Genomic DNA, 20,519 nt, shown 5'->3' with positions numbered 1-20,519 from the left:
CGGCTAGTGTGTTGGAATCATGTTAATGTGTATTTAAAGACATTTCAATTTGTGGAAAAAATTGCGGGGGAATATAAAAAAAATTCTAATCAACCAAAACTTTCACGACCCCCCTGCAGTACCCCCGCGGACCCCCTGAAGAAGACCTCTGCACTAAACCATTAGGCCTTAATGCAGGCTTTAGATAAAGTTGATCTAATCACCCTTTTCAGAGGAATTACATTTTGAATATGACGTTGAGGAGACAATGTTTAGCTCCTCATTACATTGGGAGTCATTTAATACAAATACATTTACATCTATATATTGTACTGTACAGGTGGGTCTTCTTTTCCATTGCATCTTTGACCTCTCTCTTTCTTTCTTTCTTTCTTTCTTTCTTTCTTTCTTTCTTTCTTTCTTTCTTTCTTTCTTTCTTTCTTTCTTTTAACAGGGAGAAGACTGCTCACTCAGGTGTGCTCCAGGCTGGTATGGGCCAAACTGCAGCTCCTCTTGTTCATGCCACAACCATATCTCCTGCTCCCACGTTGATGGCTTCTGTTTTTGCACAGAAGGTACTGATGCTTTCTGGCTAGCACGGTTGGTTTGAATGCCAAGCAGGGCTGGTACATTGGATGGAGACCAATTGGTGCTGGTATAGGGGTTGGAGGGCCAGTAGGGGGTCATTTTTCTCAATGGCCTATGTTATATCCACTATGGCCAAGGATGGAGACTGTCTCTCTGAGCAATGGTCTTTCAGAGGCGAACCATTCCCTGTGGTCACTAAAGATCCCATGACAAAGTGGACAGAGTCAGAGTGCTAACCCTGATATCCTGGTGTCCCCCCCTCCGCCAGACAAGAGCACAATGAGATCCAGACTCCCAGATAGCTTGATCATCATCCAATGTACTTTGGCGTGTAAATACCTGAAACGTAATGTTCTTCATCTGTGCTTGCATCAAAAGTCAGAGATTCATATCACATCCAGAAACAACTGATTCACAAAATACATGAACAAGAGCATGATAAGCATGGATTGTAATTTGCGTATGTTGGTTCATGTGCCGTTGCTTGTGTGTGTGTGTGGGTGAGTAGGTAGGTAACACCAGGACAGGTGGAGCTGGGCGATTGATCAAATTTTGATCGCGATTTCGATTTCAGCGTCGAACGATCACAAGATTAACATAATCGAGTTTTTCGATTTTTTTTAAAAAAATGTTTTATAGGAAGGGCAGAACAGCTGGCTACATATCTGTATATTATTCTTTGTGGCCTTTTTCTGTAATTTTTGAGGCAAGGTTTTTTTCGGCAGAGACATGCTGAACAAATACAGCATGTTTTCAAACTCAAATATAATCGTTAGAATAATTGTGATTTCAATATTTACCAATATAATCGTGATTATGATTTTTCCCATAATGGAGCAGCCCTAACACCAGGACATATTCCTTCCAGCGTGGAGAGGACTACCATGAAAAGGAACTGATGCTCAAGACCCTGTGTCTGTCCAAATTTGAACAAACAGAGAGCAAAAATACAATATTAAAGCCCCTTAATATTGTGGGTCGCTTATCTATTGATGAATTAACTGCGAAAATAAACTCTGTTGGTAAACAATGTGTAACTAGAAAACAACAGATTTATCTCCGTCGGCTCGTTATTAGAAGCCTCACTAATTAGAGGCCGCAGAGGCTATATTGATCACGCCCGTTCTTTATAATCCCGCTCAGAGTGAGTACGGTCAAATATTCATGTGCCACAGAGTTTTCTTGGGAACAGTGGTAATTAAAGTGGAGGCACATCTGAGACAGAACAAAGGGACTTTGGGAGTCGTGGTCAGCCTTTTATAACCCTTATTTATATGTTGCCCTCAAAGCTACCGAGCTACGGGAGACCAGTGCAATAAAGTTGAGGCAGTGTTTGTGGGGCAAGTATGGAATCAAATTACTGCCACAATGTTGGAATTTTAAAAGCTATTGAATTTTGTTTTTAGAAATTTAAAAAACAATTTAAACATTCATAACATTTAAACATTATACTATGGAAACAAGCTCATCTGAATGTATTGGTTTTGAATCACTTCTTTGAAATGTAAAGGTTGTACTCGCTTCAAAAACATGATTTAAAAAAAACAGCCTGTCTTTCTCCCTGTTGGCCATCGGTGACCACATGACATGACAGGCCGCGTTCTCATACACTGACAGTGTTCCATTCCATTCAATCTCGATGGCTGAGAGGCCCTGCTACTGTAGTTAGAATATTTACGGCTTGAACTTTCTGTATTTTTACCACTTGAATATGAGGAATTAATAATATATTCAGAGCGTCTATCGTGTGTGTGTAGAGGTAACGGTGTCGTCGCTGTGTGGGTGGATGGCGTGTGTGTGTGTGTGTGTGTGTGTGTGTGTGTGTGTGTGTGTGTGTGTGTGTGTGTGTGTGTGTGTGTGTGTGTGTGTGTGTGTGTGTGTGTGTGTGTGTGTGTGTGTGTGTGTGTGCAGGTTGGCAGGGGGTCGACTGCTCCCTCCCCTGCTCCAGTGGAACCTGGGGGCTGGGCTGCAACCAGACGTGTGTGTGTGCCAACGGGGCGGCCTGCGACCCAGTCAACGGGACTTGCACCTGTGCTCCCGGATGGCAGGACGAGTACTGCGACAACCCGTGTCCTGTGAGTGGCCCGTCTGATCACGTCCAATTATAAAACACTCGCACGCCCCCCTCAAGATGTTATTCTGATGTGTGGTGGAACTACTTAACATTTAATAAACTTAGGGAAATGAATTGAATTGTCTTCTACTTCAACATGGGCTTCATGAGTTATATTAAGTGCCTCTAGCGGATAGTTTGTCTTATTGTGATGAAGGACATTCTCTTGTCTTTGTGCTTGATGGGTCACAAGCTTTGGTCTAATTTAAGATGCTATGCTATTTAAGATTGAGCCTCTGAGTAGGCCGGAGATTTTCTTAATAAAAAGGACTCAATGACATTGTTCTCTAACTGGCTGTGCAACTGGGGGATGTGAGCCAACGTAGCTTTGCTGGCAGGGTGGGATGAGTAGTTCTCAACCATTGCAGACTTATTTTTCAGGAGAAGATTGGTCTCTGCAAATAGTAGTGCTTCAGCAGCGTAATCATGCCTTCCTGTGTTCAGGAGGGAACTCACGGGCTGGACTGTGGAGAGCAGTGTCAATGTGTGAACACAGACGGCTGTGACCCGGTGTCCGGGCGGTGTCGCTGTCAGACAGGATGGACAGGTGAGGGAGCCACTACCTCCACCATGCCACTTCTCAATTGAAACTGTTAGATTTCTCTGGTTTAATCATTTTTACATGGAGATTGTGAACATGAATTAAAGACCAAAGCACGCAGCCGTGTCGGTACTGTGGTGGAAATTCTTCGAACTGCATTGCAAACGTAACTCAAACGTAAAGAGTTGATTGTAATGAAGGGTTAAAATAGTATAAAAGAAGAATATTCTCTGTGCAGAGAGGCCAGACTGCACCAAAAGCGAACAAAGCACCTTGTTCGCACAGCTGTAGATAGTGATGCCACAACTCCTTTCGGCCATCTCAGGATGTAGCTCGTGGTATAGCCGCAGGTCAGCCGAGGCGGTCTTAGTTCCCCTTAAGAGCGATAAGTGCGGTCCAAACAGCGGAATGGTAACCATAGATATAATCTAAGGGGTCACAATGTCTTAGGGCCCTATTTTAACGGTCTGAAACGCAATTGAGAAGCGCCAAGCGCAAGTAGCTTTGTGGGCGGTTCTATGGCGATGTCGCTATTTTACCGGCGCAAAAAATGACTCTTGCGCCCGCCGCAAATCTAAAAAGGGTTGGTCTGAAGTAGCCTTATTACCCGTAGGTGTGGTTTTGGCGTAAAGTGCAATAAACCAATGAGAGTGCCAGCTCCCATCCCCTTTAAGAGCCATGAGCGCATTTGAATCTGACGAGTATATATTTTGACAGCGCGTCTGCAGTCTCCGATGAGACAGATGCACATGAATTTCAAACTTCAAATGGCTAAGTTTATGGCCAAATAAGGTTTTCTTCCACAACTTCAGAAATGTTCAAATAAATTTCGGCAAAGAAAAGGTATATGATATACATCGTTTCTTATCAGTATTGTATGCATTATCGTTATCGACTTGTGTTCCTAATATGCATGTGTCCCCCTGTTAATATACATTGCAATGGACTGTATTATGCGTTACGTGTTTAGTTTGCGTGTGTTTAAACAGATGGACGCACACACGCGCACCCGCATTTATTAATTATTTTACACATACACACAGGCGCGCCCGCATTCATTCATTCTTTTTAACACTTACTCGCGGCAAAACAATGTTTTCTCACGATGAAATACTCATCAATCAACTCACTCAGGCGCCACTGACTTTAAACCAGGTATTTCCTGGTTTGTGGTTTCTGAAACTGCAAAATAGCACCAGGGAACGTTTGCGCCAGAACACGGCTCCTCCTTTTGCCGAACTGCCCTTTGGGGCGCAAGATCATTCCCTAATTTACCGACGCTCGGCGCAGGAGGGAAAAGAACGCTCTGTGCCAGTTGCAAAATAGCAACGACACATGCGCCAGTGATGAAGTCAATTGCGCCGGATGCAAGATAGGGCCCTTAGTGTCTTGCAAACAAGATATCTTATGAGAATTTCCCTGCCGATGCCAGCAGTCACCTTGAGTTTCACATGAAGCGAGCGAAAAATATACACTAGTACACACAAGCTGCATTTAGGGCTTTGCACGCTTTGATACGCAAAAAACAACAGACAGTACATGAAAGTCTTGACCGTGAAACCATGGAACTCTCCACTGCCAAATTCAAATGTTTTAGTTTTAGAGAGCGCAAGGAATGGAGCGCGATCCATTCAAAACGCAAAAGTAAATTCCTCATTGTAAAAAAATAACATTATAAATACGTGCAAACGATGTGAATTGATTATCCAGCAGGAGAATATGGAATTCTGTCTTCGGCAGTGTTAATCTTGCTCCCGTTTGTTATTGCTGCATTTGGAACTGAATACCACCAGTTGTCAATCGGTTGGACTATGATGAGTGCTCAATATAAGAGGTGAATATGGAAATGATTTAAATAATTGCCCGAGGGGAAATAGGGGAAATGTCTTACAATTGGAAGTCAGTGTTAATATATAAATTAAGTTATTCATTCAAATCAAAGGTCAAATCATAAATAAGCAGCCAAAATGTAATTTGAAGCGGTAAACAAAACTTTCTGATCATTAGCTTTGGCCCATGAGCCCATGATGAGAGTGTGTGAAGCAATTCTATCTCCAGTATCTTTAATTAATTGTATATTTTTATTTTCTAGATAGAATATCTCACAAATGCTTCTTCGTCTTGGGATTTACAGTGTGCTCGCCTCATATTTACCAGTCAAAATGATGAACCAGTGAGAATAATTATTAACCACACACACACCAACACTTTCCAAACACTTTTGAAAAATGTGTTTCTATAATGTTTTAGATGCATGCTGCTTTACTTCTGTCAAATATTTAATCCAAAGCGTATTGCTGAGCATTAAAGGGCCTATATTTTGTGATTTATTATTAACTAAAACTACTACTATGTTTGGTTGTGTGTGGCTGAAGCAATTTCTAACACTGTAAGACTGGGAACTTTTCATTGACTGTTGACTTGATCTACATTAACCCTGTATTTCTGTGGCATTGGAGAAATGGATGATGGAGCAACTTGTTTTGGTAACCTTTTTATCAAGTGGTGTTTGGTTTGTTCAACTGACCCAGGGTGCAGAGACTCAATGAGGCAGATTTTAGGATTGATGGGAGTCTGGGCATTGGATGATGTGGATGGTTTGTTGCTGGATTTTTTACCTGTGCAGTTGGTGAAGAATCCAATTCTATTGAAGTATTTATCGAACTGAACGCTGATGCCAATGGCGGTCAGGAAAAATTGAACTGTTCCTTTGAAATGGGTGCAGGCGAAAGCTTATCGGCTAATAAATGAAGTCTTGAAGTCAGAAAAGTCAAAACGGCCTTGAAAATCACCTGACTTCTTCTTTTTAATATAACAGAGGGAACCAGTTAGAGTGCCATTTTACTGAATTCTCGCTGAAATACAACAACCCCATTGGTATTCAACATTCAGTCCATCGCATAGTGTCAAAGAGAAGGATGAAGGACGACCATTAGGAAAGCTTTGGCAGGGATTAACCTGAGAATGTCTTATTATATATTCACTGTGGGCCACGACCTCCTGCCATCTCAGGGACTGCTCCTCTACGGCTCTGTCATTAGAGGGGTCAGGGGTAACTCAAACCATATAAGGCAGGTCCCAGGCTCTTGGATAATGGTGAAAACTCTTGGCCGTTGGTTGTCCTGCATAACAATGACAACGCACGGCAACCCATGTAACAACAATTGAGAATCAGGTTAAAAATGTACTTGCGACATCATGCATTTATGTCTTGGAATCATTTATGGTGGTTATAGATATTTGAAAGAACATAATATATTTATTTGAAACTTGTCTGAGCTTTTTTTGCTCAGAGCATAGAAACCGGCCAAAAATGTGGAGCTTTGCAAGAAGAGGTTAGTTGGTTAGTCTATTGAGTGACCTTGATATATCTATATTCACATCTCTAGAACCAAGTGATGCTCATTACATAATAATATCCAGTCTACCTCCAATGCTAATGCTATGCCATTTTCCAGTCCTGATTCCTAAAGTATTTTGAGTGTTCTTGGGCCAACCAGGCAATGCTTGGTTGACATTCTCTCTAATGCTACCCGTGCAGCATGAATGGATCTTCCATCTGTTCTCCACCTCTTTCTTCAGTGGGGGTTGTGTTATTAATTGATTTGTAATGGTTGCTATTGTTTTCCGTCATATGCTCTAATTTTTTTCAAAGGAAGCTTCTAATGAGGCGTAGATAGGCTGCGAGTAAGAGAGAGAGAGCGATAGACAGAGTTCAGTCTGTGTATGCAAACTACAAACTGCACTATTTTCCTAATGAGTTACCTAATTAGTATGCGTGTGTGTGTGTGTGGGTTTGTTTGAGTGTCTACGTGTATGAGCGCATGTCAGGCCATGGCCCATGGGCCTGACTAAGTTATGAACTGGCGGTCATGTTGCTGGGAGTCAATGTGATTTATGTCTCTTTTTGGCAAGACACTTTCCCTTCTGTCCCTGGTAGATATCTCCGCGCTCTGATGTGTTCTCGGGTCCAGATGATTTTTTCCGAGATAGACTCCTGTCTACGCATACACTCATACAAGACTGATGAAAGGCAGAGACCCTTTAACAAATTATTAAAGAGCAAGAAGTCTGACGGAGGCTATGCTGGGAAAAAATGAATCCTCAAGTTATGAAATCCTGCGAGTTTGATACAGTATGTCAAGTGTTTCTGGGAATGCAGAGATTTCCCATATGCCCCATCTTGTTAAAGCCATATTAAAAAAAGTGTCATAATGCTGATGCTTTATCTTTGACAATCAGCTGAACATTGATGGAAACTTTCCTAGAGATATTTTGCTCCTCGCAAGCAGAGCCTTTTCATTATGGTGACCTTGGGTGACCTTGGGTGTCTTGAAAGGCGCCTCTAAATGAAATGTATTATTATTATTATTATTATTATTATGCCAGGACCTTTCAGCTGGGGGGATAGTCCTCACCTCCCCCGAGTCTGTGATTGGATCTCAGTTTGGGATATTTCTTTCTGGCTTGTCCAGGACAGCGGCACATGGCGATGGCGGGGTAAATAAACAGAAGTCACCGCCTCTAGTTTTGTTATTTATTTATTGGTTTTCCAGTCTATTCCTTTTAAAGGTTTTAACACTGTGTGTCACTGCGTGCTTGTCTATTTGTTTTTGCATGTGTGTGCATTGTGCAGGTGTGCGGTGTGACAGTGTATGTGAGGAGGACCGCTGGGGGCCCGACTGTTCTCACAGCTGCGCCTGTGAGCACGGAGGCTCTTGCTCCCCAGAGGACGGCTCCTGTGTGTGCGCCGCTGGCTACCGGGGCACCAACTGCCGCCGCAGTAAGCAGACGCCTACATCTATACGACCTTCAAGTGTATGCACAATGAGTGGGGTCACATCGGTCGAAACCAGAATGAGTTTTCTGGTTTCGGTCGATGTGACCTGAAGAGCACAGAGGCACACAGCTGAGAGGAATAGCACCTATGCGCTCTGTGTTCACCATTTACCTCAAACTCTGTAGCTGGTAGGAAACATCAGGGTAGATCCACGGCCCCACTCACCTGTGTGTGTGGTGAAATCCAAATGGGCACAGCATGGCACATTCTGAGGCAGGTAAACCCCGCCTTCATGGGTGTCGGCCATAAAAAATGCAATATGTTTTGTGTGTCCCACCCACTAGCCTGCTCTCCTGGCTTCTATGGCCAGCGCTGCAGTCAGTCCTGTCCGCAGTGTCTCCATAGTGACGGCGCCTGCCACCACATCTCGGGCCACTGTGAGTGTCTGACGGGCTTCTACGGCTCTCTCTGCAACCAGGGTGAGTATGTTTGCACCATGTGTGTGTGTGCGTATGTGTGTGTGGGTGTGGGGGGGTGGGTGGGTGTGTGTGTGTGTGTGTGTGTGTGTGTGTGTGTGTGTGTGTGTGTGTGTGTGTGTGTGTGTGTGTGTGTGTGTGCGTATGTGTGTGTGTGTGTGTGTGTGTGTGTGTGTGTGTGTGTGTGTGTGTGTGTGTGTGTGTGTGTGTGTGTGTGTGGGGGGGTGTGTGGGTGTGGGTGGGTGGGTGGGTGGGTGGGTGTGTGTGTGTGTGTGTGTGTGTGTGTGTGTGTGTGTGTGTGTGTGTGTGTGTGTGTGTGTGTGTGTGGGGGGGTGGGTGGGTGGGTGGGTGGGTGTGTGTGTGTGTGTGTGTGTGGGGGGGTGGGTGGGTGGGTGGGGGTGTTTGCTTTTGTATTTCAGTTTGGGGATCCGTATATGTGTCTGCAAGTGCATCAATCTTGTTTCTGTCGACGTGGAAGTGTGTTATTTCACAACAGCTAATGCATTTATTTGTGTTGCCATGGACATACGTGACAGAAAGCATGATAAGCCTTGGATCACGTAGAAGATGAAACACTGTTTACAGCGTGTCTCACCGGATGAGGCTGGAAACATCTTCCAGCAGGCTTCCTTAGTGTGGATTTAGTGGTATTGATGCTGCGATGTGTGTTCTCCTGTTGAAACAGAATCGTAATGAGGTGTATCTGTGTTGGATGAATACAATGACAAAAAGCCCCAGTCTGTGACAGTCTGTGGAGGTGCGGCTAAATGTTTAGAGTACCTTGATTCTTACAACCCTTTGAAGCATCTTACGTTTGAAGTAAAAGCTATCAACAAAGCCTTACACACGACATCATATTCTCATGAAAGAAGTATAATGCATTATTAAGCAGATGAAGTGCATCAGTGTGCCATAAGAATCATAATAGTGCCGTTGTTAAATGGTGCCCTATATGTAGATGCTTGATCATGTATTTTGGATAAGGCTTGTCGTTTGTAGTGCAACATACACATATAAATGTCCTTGGTTCGACTTGATCGATTAATCCCCACCTTAAACAGTTCTCGTACACGAACAATGTGTAAATACTCCATGTCCCTAATAATGAAGAGAACTAAAGATGTTACTTAAATAATAAATTTCCTGAACGCCCCCAATAATGAGAACATCAACACTCACGATAGAGCTGCAATGCATACTGCTTAACACTGTTTTTCCTCTTCAGACATTGGGAATACACCCTCACCTTCTGTCTCTGGCTCTCAGCCATTTTGGATAGTTCACGTAACCATTTCATCGATTTAACATTATTAGTGTTTTGTAATTGCATTAGGCTCATGGATCACAAAGTATTTTTGGTTTTTGGATGCGATTGTTACATTGTGAATAGAAAGTATTTATTAAATGGGATTAACAGGAAAAATACGAAGATTAATTGGAAAAATAAATAAATAGGGAAATGTGTTTGGTTTAATTTGGAAGTGGAGGTTTGCTGTTCAATAAAATAATATGTATTGGACATTGTTTAGAGCAGATCTAGTTAATATAGCCACTTTGTGTTTTTCATAAGAGGAGAGAGCAATAAGTAATTGCATTTTAATGTAAATGAAGTAACAGATTTACACACAAAGTGATTTTAATGCAAACTGAGACAGCAAAAAAATATGTTTATGTTGCCTAGTTTTTGTAGCATAAACAAGTTAAGTTATATAAATGTCTGCTAGGTGCCCCCAGCATCATAAATATCATCAGCCAACATGTATTTAGTTGCCTATGGAAGCAGTGTTTGAACATTATTTTAGGACAAATTGTAGTTGCATGTGTAGCTTCTTCACGTGTATTTTTGTGTGTTTCATATATTCTGAGTGTGCTGGTGTTTCTCCATGTGTGTGTGTGTGTGTGTGTGTGTGTGTGTGTTGCCGGTGTTGCCGGTGTTTCAACACGCAATCTGTGTTTTTGTGTGTCTGGATTATTTTCACAACTTTGTGGTACTGGTGTACCCTTTGTGTGTGTCTGCAGTGTGTCCCAGCGGGAAGTTTGGGCGAGCCTGTGCAGAGAAGTGCCTATGCACCAACAATGGAACATGTAATCCCATTGATGGCTCCTGTCAATGCTACCCTGGCTGGTTGGGGGACGACTGCTCTAAAGGTACACACACAAATAGTCACACACACACACACACACACACACACAAAGATACAAACACATACACACTGACACACATGTACATTCAGACAGATGCACAGACCCACCCGTACAGAAACAGAATTGGTGACATTGTTTTTTTCAGTGTTTTTTTTTTCAATACAGCAAAGATGTGAGTCTTACTTCTCGGGGATCAATGGCAAGCAGGCATTTATAATATAATATAGGGCCAAAAAACACAGTTGATATCGTCTCCCTAGGAGCTCCTATGATGTGGCTAATCATTCATGAATGACCTTAGTTTGTTGTGCACTGTTAGCAACGGTTGGCTCTGGGCTCTGTGATGAGGGGCTAACACACACTCTGACCTATTAACCTCAATCCTTGGTTGCAATCAATGCAGCTGGCATTTGTAAGCGCACAACTAAGATCAGGGGTCTGTGTGTGCCTGTGTTTGTGTCTCTGGGTGTGTGTGTGTGTGTGTGTGTGTGTGTGTGTGTGTGTGTGTGTGTGTGTGTGTGTGTGTGTGTGTGTGTGTGTGTGTGTGTGTGTGTGTGTGTGTGTGTGTGTGTGTGTGTGTGTGTGTGTGTGTGTGCGTTCAGTGTGCCCCCAGGGATCTTGGGGGCCAGACTGCATCCATACATGCAACTGTCACAACGGAGCCGAGTGCAGTGCTGCAGACGGAGCGTGTCACTGCAGAGGGGGCTGGACTGGACTCTTTTGTACTCAACGTAGGTTTCCACACACATGCACAGACGCACATCATCATCAACGTTGCAACGTTGTGTTAACTGAACAGTGGATTTTTCAAGACGGAATGCAAAATGTACAGATGCTGCTTAGCCTCTTTGAGTTTCAATGCAACAACAAATGCAATGAGATACTTAAACTGAGTCTAGTGGTTTGAACATTTGCTTCTATTGTTATACAGCTCTTAGGTCTTTTACATTTTGTAACTAAAACCAACATTGCCACCTAGTGGCTGACAGTCACGCTGCACCATTTGTTTTTAGTTGCCATGTCCAACTGAAGACACTATATATTGATAATTTTTTTAAGGAAACGTATCCATAAGAATATACATACACCAACACACTGACTAGATTGTGGCATTTAAAATTCTATGTTTCTTTTGCTGATTTACTTGGTATATTCAAGGTTGTCCAACGGGTTTCTATGGCGATGATTGCGCCGAGTTGTGCCGCTGTCAAAACGGAGCAGACTGTAATCATATAGGCGGACAGTGTACCTGTCGGACGGGCTTCATGGGACAAAACTGTGAACTCAGTAAGTCGAGTCAGCTCAACCTTGATCTCTCTACGTGTGTGTGTGTGTGTGTGTGTGTGTGTGTGTGTGTGTGTGTGTGTGTGTGTGTGTGTGTGTGTGTGTGTGTGTGTGTGTGTGTGTGTGTGAACATTAGCTTCAAGTAGGATGTGCTTACACTGTTCTGATGCTCCCCCTGGTACAGAGTGTCCCGCCGGGAGGTTTGGTTATGGCTGCCAGCAGCTCTGTGAGTGTATGAACAACTCCACCTGTGACTCCATAACCGGGACCTGCTACTGCAGCATTGGCTTCAAGGGCATACGCTGCGACCAGGGTACGAACACGCTTAAGCAAAATGTAAATCCTCCTGACAAATAATCGCATCATCAGACAAGCTGTGGCAGACAAATGAAACACCAACAATAAAGCTTTTGCTCCTTGCTGATCCTGTCATCCACGGGTATCGCGATAGTTTGGTGGAGTTGTAATGCCTTTCAAAAGCTTTGGTTTCTGAAACAATTTCAACTCTGCTGTGGGTCTTCCTGTTATTAACTCCAACATTGTTATTAAAGGTTACCTAGCAACGGCGTAGATAATAAATCAGAACAATGTCCTCCTCCTTGCGGTTACGTTAATCGCGCTGGCTAACATCGTACATTTTCACCATAGAGATTTTGACCAAAAGCCATAATGTCGTAACCATCCAAGGTATACTTACAAAGCGCTGTTTTATTGTGAAATTATGGTATATGCTTCTGCAGAAGCCACAAGTTAAAGACGTAAACATCTAGGTTTTAGTAAAACACATTTTTACTTCCCAGTACTGTATCATCTACTCTCACAGTGCTGGGAAGACTACAATATTGTTTTTCCTCCCGGCCGGTTACACACAACTCCAAAACCAAGCTGATTGTAGTAGCCTGGGTAACTGCATATCCCTTGCAAACACTACCGAGCCCTAGCCCTAGGCCTTGTGATGCTGTGTGTAAAAGCAGATCAACAAAGCATAAAAGATGAAGTCTCCAGCTCCTTTTATGTAAAGATATGTCCATTCGTTCTGGTCAGGGTCCTTTTGGAGACTCCAAAAAAGACCTTTGGCTACCCAAAATGCATACTGTAAACAAAAGTGAACCCAAACATGTAGAAGCATAATCTTGGTCTCAAATGAACGGGACCCTCATATACATCTTGTATTCTTAAATGGCTACTATACAGAGATGAAGGAAACGAAAGCAGAATTAAATACTAACCTCTGTCCATTATTTCCTTGTTGTAAATAAATTCTGATCAACTCTGATACTGATCTGAATAAATTAACTATTGCACTAATAAGAGACCTAAATTCAAACGCCCTCTTCCTTGCCGTTTTTTAGGATTTTAAGATTAGTTATGATTCATTTCGTGGCTCGTCTTCGACTTCAGACGAGCCACAATAGCCTGGTGTTAAGAAAAAGATACATTCATTAGCTACAGTACCTGAACTATAAACATGAATCATGTTTATAGTTCAGGTAGCTAATCATACACACAATCACAGCATGCATTTGTGTGGGACCCAAACAAATGCAAGTCAGTCAGTCTTGTAAGTCAGTCTAGGCCATTAATCATCAAAATGGCTGTCATTCAGTTGTCATAACAATTATATTGGATCCATCAATGGAGCTTCAGCTTTAACCTCACATTTAAGTCCAGCTGTCTTTGTATGCAAGAATTGTAAATGCTTAAGGTAAAATGTTTGTTACGATCGAACCGGAGGGAACCCAAGCGCAGACAACGGAGGTTGGATTAAACTAGAGGTTTATTGTTCGGGAGGATGAGAGCAGAAGGGGAACAAACAGGAAGTGTACAGGCAAGGCTGGATGACAGGCAGGCAACGCTACAGGCAGGTAGGGAGGTTGATGAGCTGAAATGTATTTATTTATTAAAGAGAAACCAACTAGTTGTAACAGTTACACAGTAATTGTCCTCAAATATATATATCTATATTTTAAAGATACTGGTGTTAAAAAACACAGAGATAACCTGTGATTAATCATGAACAGTTAAAATGTCTGTTTAGACAAAGGGGGTTCTTTTTGCCATTGACAAAACAATCAAACAAACCAACCCCCCCCCCCCTCCTCCCTCCACCAGCCGCTTTGATGATGGAGGAGCTGAACCCCTACACCAAGATCAGCCCGGCGCTAGGCTCGGAGCGCCAGTCAGCGGGCGCCGTCCTCGGCATCGTGGTGCTGCTGCTGCTCATCGCCGCCATGCTGGCGCTGGTGGTGTGGCTCCGCTGCCGTCAGAGAGAGAAGGGCGGCCAGAACGCTCCCAGCGTCACGTACACTCCGGCCCTGCACGTCAACGCCACTGACTTCTCCCTCTCTGGTGAGCGATGTAGTGGCTTCACAGTAGCTCTGTGCACTGCTGCTGCTGCCGTCTGCCTGATAATGTTCTGTATGTTGTGTATGATCCGCTTTGCGCTTTTGAACAAGAGTGGCGTAGAAAGTAGATTTTACGTATTCCAACGTCGTTCTGGTTCGTACCGCACCACGTACACAGCTTTTTTTACTGCAAGGGTCTGACTTTTACTACATTTTTTGTTTCCGATTGTGTTTTGGTGCATACATTGTGTTTTTTTCAACGTGTGCAGGGCTGTAGATGCAGCACAAGAGCTTCTGTAATGCATGGTTGCAAGCCTTTATGCTGCGTCGAATCTTCTTGTGAACTACAACTTAACTACGCAACCGGTATGCACAAGGCATTATATGAAATGCAATGTTTTTATAATGGGTGATGTGCAAAGTGTTGTTTTTAATGTTTTTCCTGCCCAGGGACCATGGATGCAAATTGTCTCTCGAGCTAGCTCGGGGTAATTGACTGTGTTGTGCACAGTTCCTGTTCAATGAACGAACAACGTCTGCTAATAACTTCCTTTTTCCTGCAAAAGTTCCATGTTTTCCAGGCACCCACTTCAGATTGGTCGTGTTTCTCTCTCTTCAACCTCCCATTTTATCCTTCTTTCAATGACGTATTGGAGTGTGTGTGTCTGTGCGTGAGCATGTTTGTGAGAGGTTTCTGTCTACGAACCTCCACCATGGCGTGTGTGTGTGTCCTGTGACTACATACATGTCTATTTGTTTGAGTATGTTTGCTGAGCCGCCAGTGTTGTGCCACGCTGCCAGCAGGGCTACAATGCACCGGCCTGCTCTCCTCTCCAGAGTCCTCTCCCAACAACAGCAGCAGCGTGGTCAACCCCTGCTTCTCCAACCCCAGCTATCACACGCTGGGGCCCTGCCCCTACTACCCACGGCCGGACAAGAGGACCACAGCCAAGGTGGGGGCATATTTGTGGGCCTTTGTGTGTTTAACCTCGTTCCCGGGTATTTGAGGTGCTCCAAAGGTGTGTATATTAGGGGAAAGGGGCAGGACTTCCGAGTATATATAATATCAGTTTCAGTAACATTAATCTATTGGAGGGACTTCCAATAGAAGGATATCTGTCCCTGTTACATGTTTGGGATTCTGCTTTGTCAAATTCCTTGTTCAAAAACTCATTATTTATTTTCCTTATCTTTGTTGTTGTTCTTGTCATGTTGTTATTGTGTTGCGGTAAAGCAACACAATACACACACACGCACGCACGCACACACACAAACACACACAGTGGCGGAGTGGTAATCGGGAGAGTCGGGAGAATTCTGGTGGGCCGTTAACGTTTCGGGGCTGTCGGGCTGATTACTGCGGGATAACAATATTGAGTTTATAAAAGTTCCTTGCAGCGCCGTCCGGCAGCATGAGCTGTGCGCCCGCAACCTCTCACTCACTCAACAGACGCAACCAAGTCGATTTTGTCTAGAGGGGAGTAACTGAGCGGCCCCTCCCAAAGTGGTACAGCCCAGGTCGGCCTTGAACTGCGATTGGTCAGGAAGCCGTAACAGCTAATGACAACATTGAACTCTCGTGCAGGCTCGAACAGAGTGACACACAAACACACACACACTTTTAAGGAGTTTTTCACCTGCTCCGTATCCTTGCTTGCCTCAACAAGTTTGTGGGGCATGCTTGTTGTTGTGTTTCCGGTGTAGCTAGATCCGTTATGGTGTTGTCGTTTTTCTAACGTGACTAGTTGTTGCTAGACAGCAGGCGAAAAAACGACGTTTGCCAAGCCAAAAGAGCGTTAATCGTGCAATAAAAAAAATTAACGGCGTTAAAATTGGTTCACGTTAACGCCGTAATAACGTGTTAAACTGACAGCACTAAATATCATATAATAGTAATATCATATAATATATAGGTATTTATAAAATATTATATCTTATATCACGGCTAAAAGCTATGTGCACCTCGGATGATATGAATGGGTAAGGGATATGAATCATAAAGACTGCGTCTGACATCTCTGGTACTTCCACAACAAGTAAAGACTCGTAGTGCGGGTTATCTCGGCCATGGTTGAGAAGAATTGGGGGAAAGGAACTTTGGCCTAGACTCTCTGAGGTCCGTATTCAACCGCGACATGGAGGAGAAAGGGATTGTACACCCGGAGCTGAGCTGGTGGACTGCCACCGAGCTCCCCCAACGGAGCTGCTGGACTGCCACTAGAGCTTCGGCGGCAGTCCGGCAGCTCTGCCGGACTGCCTGCCAGGCAGTCACACGGCAAACTGACAAACTAGACGTCTATTTTTGTATGGAATATCCATGCTGCTGAAATGCGCGAACATCTTCGCCCAGTGCTCGTCAGCTGGTCCACAAAATCGTAGCTATGCTCTGATTGGAGGGGGTTGGGGAAATGGGAAGTAATATTCAACTGTGCCCCCTTCCTACGTAGGAGGGGGCGCCGAAACTGGCTTGCTTGTTTGCTAACTGTAGGCGGGGTACTTTCAGAAATGCATACCTCACTCAAAAAATCATGTACAGACTTTTTTCAAAGTTTTTATGCATGTGGGAGCACCAAAAACAACACCCCAAATCCCAGGAACATTTTTGTTTCCATGATATGTCCCCTTTAAGAAATGTCCTTTCCTAACGCGATGACCAGGAAATACTTTGAGGAAAGGTTGTTTGATTTCTAAAAAAATTCTGCAAAGATTTTCTGCATTTAGATTAAAGTGGCCTAAAATATTCCTGTTGGCAAAGTCCGACCTAAGTGATTCTTATTATTGGCAACAACCTGATTGAAATCAATACAACAAGAACGCATGGATCGAAAGAGCGCTTGTTGTAGTCCATCTTCGGAAAATGTATTTCACGCGGGTCAGCAATGCTCGCCGTCACGCAATGACGTCGGTTAGGAATAGTGGAGTTTTCATCTCTACCCGATGACGTTTTCCACAAAGGTTAAGGAAAGGAGGCAAAAAGGTCGGTTAGGCTGCCCAGCATCCTCCATCTTCTTAGCCACCCTTTTTTTTTTCACCTTGTTTCTCGTTTTCCTACGGCAACAAGACTATAATCTCCTTCTACTTCCGGCTCGCGGCCCCGGGAGTAAAAATCTCGAGCATGCGCAGAACGCAAAATCAGATTCCAATCCGATTTCATGTATACATGCACGATTAATGTGACTATGAATCGAATAATTTAGGGGTCCTACTAAGGTGTATACATGCATCTTAAAAATCCAATCATAGTCGGAATAACCCAATAATTCGGTTTTCTCGAGTGTCATGTAGCCTCAGGGGACGGTACAGTTTGACTGGTTTATAAGTCATTGCCATGTGGTAACCAGCAGCAGTCTCTAGAGACATCGTCGACTTTTTTATTAATTTGCGAAGAAATCGATGTAACAAAATGAGAATAGTTGATAGTAAAAACAATAGGTATCCACAAAACATTGTGAATACCCAATTATAGAATAGTTAATAGAAGTTATCCAACAGTGTTCTTTTAATATTGGACTGTTCTTTGTGGGCTTTGTAGAGGAAGACGAAGAGGAAGCACAGGAACAGTGCGCCAGAGTGGGGAGCCTACTGTAACCTCAACGAGCTGGGTCAGTGGGCGTCCCTAGCACCCTACACCACAGCCACACCTCATCATACACCAAGGCCCAATCCCATTTCTACCACTTACCCCTCCCCCTTGTTTTGAAGGGGAAGGGGGGAGGGGTAAGGGGAAGGGGTAAGGGGTAGAAATGGGATTGGGCCCAAGTCTGCATTACCATGTTTTTACATTTGAAATAACACTGTCCACCCGTTACCTACAGTAGGATCGTTTAGGACATCTTTTCTGAAAGCCAAAGTCCTCTTCCGTATTTTGAGTCACTGTTGTTATACATAATTTAATTTGATAACCTGTTATTTTGGCTCAAGCCATGAGTGGAGCAATAAGATATAACTTCAGTGTACCACATTCCACCACGGTTTACATAGTGAACTTACCCAGCGGAGGTGTTTGTGCTTCTGGGTGTTCCTAGGTGTGTACTGCCTGGACCGAAGGTACAGCTACCATGTGGAGCAGCAGCGCTACAGAGGTACAGTAGCGGGGATTAGGTAGACACCCATGCCATCCCTGCCCCCGCCACAAACATTACATCCTGCAGCCCCAACCGCAGATAAAAAAAACTGTTTAGCTTTGGCTATCGTCCCTTGTGCAAGAAGGTTACACTGAAACCTAATCTCAGCATGACTCTCGCACAGCCCTGTGGAGTGCATGGTACCACAGCGACTACTGTTAATAACCTGCCCCACACCCCAGTCCTCCTTCCTTTGAACACCAGAGAGTTAGTTCACAGAGCTGCTAGTCAGACTGAGAACCAATCTAACCTCACATGAACTCGATTAATATTTATTTACCGACAATGGATATGTATTACCAAATTACACATCAATTGACCAGAATGCATATTTAGTAATCTGATCTCATACTCACTTGCCAGAATGCATCATTATTTACTGCATTAAATATAAATTTACCAGAATGCATAGCAATTACCACATGACATACTAATTTACCAGGATGCCAAATGATTTACCAAATGACATTAATTTACCAGGATACATAATTATTAACCACATTACACACTCATTTACCAGAATGCCTTATTAGTTACATCACATGCTCATTTACCAGAATGCATATTTATTTACCAGATTTACATTGACCCTAATGCATATTTATTTATTTTATTTTATGTTTTCCAAATGTGGTGATATATTAAAGGGAACGTCATTCAATTGTACAAAGTGGTTTAATGATGTAATGGAAATGCCATGACCTTAGGGTTCCTACTGATTGTCAAGTTTAGTCTGAACGTGGGAAATTTGATGGGAGAATGAATTGTGCTCCCTCTAGATTTTGAGCTCTTCTTGACTGGATTGAACCGCATGATCTGTGTTCTTGTTTGAATGCCTGGTCTGTTGAGATTAAGAAGGAGATCAACTAAGCTGTGACCTAAGTGTTGACCTGTTTTTGTCTTTCTGCAGGACTGAAGGGTCGTCTTCTCTGTGCTTGCTCCCTTCCTGCCGCTCTCACTTACACCTTTCAACCCCTGAATCCCTGTTGCTGCCACTAACCAAATGCCTTGACTGGCCCCCTCCCAGTTGAAGTTTACATTGACTTTCCTATGTAAAAGAATGCTGTTTTCTTTCCTTGTGTGTTGTACTTTTGAGTCTGATTTGTTACACGCAATGTTCTTTGAAGTGGTCTCCATATTGAATTGATGCACATGTTCTCTCTCTGCAATGTACTTATGTATATTAAGTACATTTTGGAACCCACTAATGAATGACAATGATCGTTCATGTTTTGATCGACTTTGATTGCCTCAATCCCTGGGGACTTGGTTCAGGCAGTATGCTGTTTACTGTCATGCTTTCACCTCAACGCTCAGCGCGTGTCTGTGTCCACGCGTTGACCCTCCTCTCTCTCCTCTCCCAGAGTACATGAAGGGCTCCCTGTCCAGCAGCTTTTCTCTGAACAGTGAGAATCCCTACGCCACCATCACCGACACGCCGGGGGGCTCGGCCGGCAGGCACACCGAGAGCAGCTACGAGGAGATGAAGTCCCCGGCCCACCGCGAACACGTGGCCTACCGCTTCTCCGCCGCCGTCATCACCGCCACTGCCAGCACGCCGCCACCACCGGCCACCAGCGCACCGGCTAGGAATGTTTACGACATGGGTAGGACTGAGGGAGAACGTAGGATATTTCTGTTCACCTTTTGAAGCAAGCATAATAATTGTGTCCTTACGTTATCAAGCAAGCATTTGAGAGCATTTGATTACATTATAAATTGAATCAATTTATGAGTTACAGGGGTAATTGTTCAAAGGAAAGTGTAGTATACTATATATAAAATCAATTATTCAATAGCTTTAAATGTTATTTTGGGCTCAAAGTGCATTGACGTTTTTAATGCATGGCAACTACTATCGGTTAGTAATTTCTTTAACAAACTGAAATAAGTGAAATAAACTAAGTGTAACAACAGCTAAGGCAGCAACCTACCTAACTATAGTGAAATAAAGCTCAGGCTTGTGTGAGGGAGGGAGAAGGGGGGTGCGAGGGTAAGATTGCGGATTGTCCATTGGCTACCTGACGTGAGAATTTAAGATGTTTTTTATTTGTATTTTTTTACCAGAAAAATACATCATTGAGATTAAAAATCTCCTTTTCAAGTGTCCTTGCCCAGACTTGTCAAGCGGTAGCCTACAGTTA

General features: G+C 43.5%; 1 protein-coding gene across 4 annotated transcripts in view; it reads left to right on the top strand.

The window, feature by feature from the left end:
* LOC132472636 (multiple epidermal growth factor-like domains protein 11) overlaps positions 1-20,519 on the top strand; it is a 64,177-nt gene that overhangs the window by 38,365 nt on the left and 5,293 nt on the right. Inside the window, exons 11-24 of one of the 4 annotated variants that reach the window (XM_060072356.1) lie at positions 434-554; positions 2,479-2,642; positions 3,125-3,227; positions 7,858-8,004; positions 8,346-8,480; positions 10,497-10,625; positions 11,225-11,353; positions 11,781-11,909; positions 12,091-12,219; positions 14,019-14,255; positions 15,053-15,204; positions 17,784-17,853; positions 18,277-18,333; positions 19,740-19,982. In XM_060072356.1, coding sequence (XP_059928339.1) covers positions 434-554; positions 2,479-2,642; positions 3,125-3,227; positions 7,858-8,004; positions 8,346-8,480; positions 10,497-10,625; positions 11,225-11,353; positions 11,781-11,909; positions 12,091-12,219; positions 14,019-14,255; positions 15,053-15,204; positions 17,784-17,853; positions 18,277-18,333; positions 19,740-19,982 — 1,945 coding nt within the window. Of the gene's footprint in view, positions 1-433; positions 555-2,478; positions 2,643-3,124; positions 3,228-7,857; positions 8,005-8,345; positions 8,481-10,496; positions 10,626-11,224; positions 11,354-11,780; positions 11,910-12,090; positions 12,220-14,018; positions 14,256-15,052; positions 15,205-17,783; positions 17,854-18,276; positions 18,334-19,285; positions 19,983-20,519 lie in introns of those variants that run through there. The other 3 variants (XM_060072357.1, XM_060072359.1, XM_060072358.1) reach the window with 3 other exon arrangements.

The sequence above is a fragment of the Gadus macrocephalus genome, chromosome 14 (genome assembly GCF_031168955.1).
Source record: "Gadus macrocephalus chromosome 14, ASM3116895v1".
NCBI lineage: Eukaryota > Metazoa > Chordata > Actinopteri > Gadiformes > Gadidae > Gadus > Gadus macrocephalus.
This window is presented reverse-complemented; position numbering and strand designations above follow the sequence as displayed.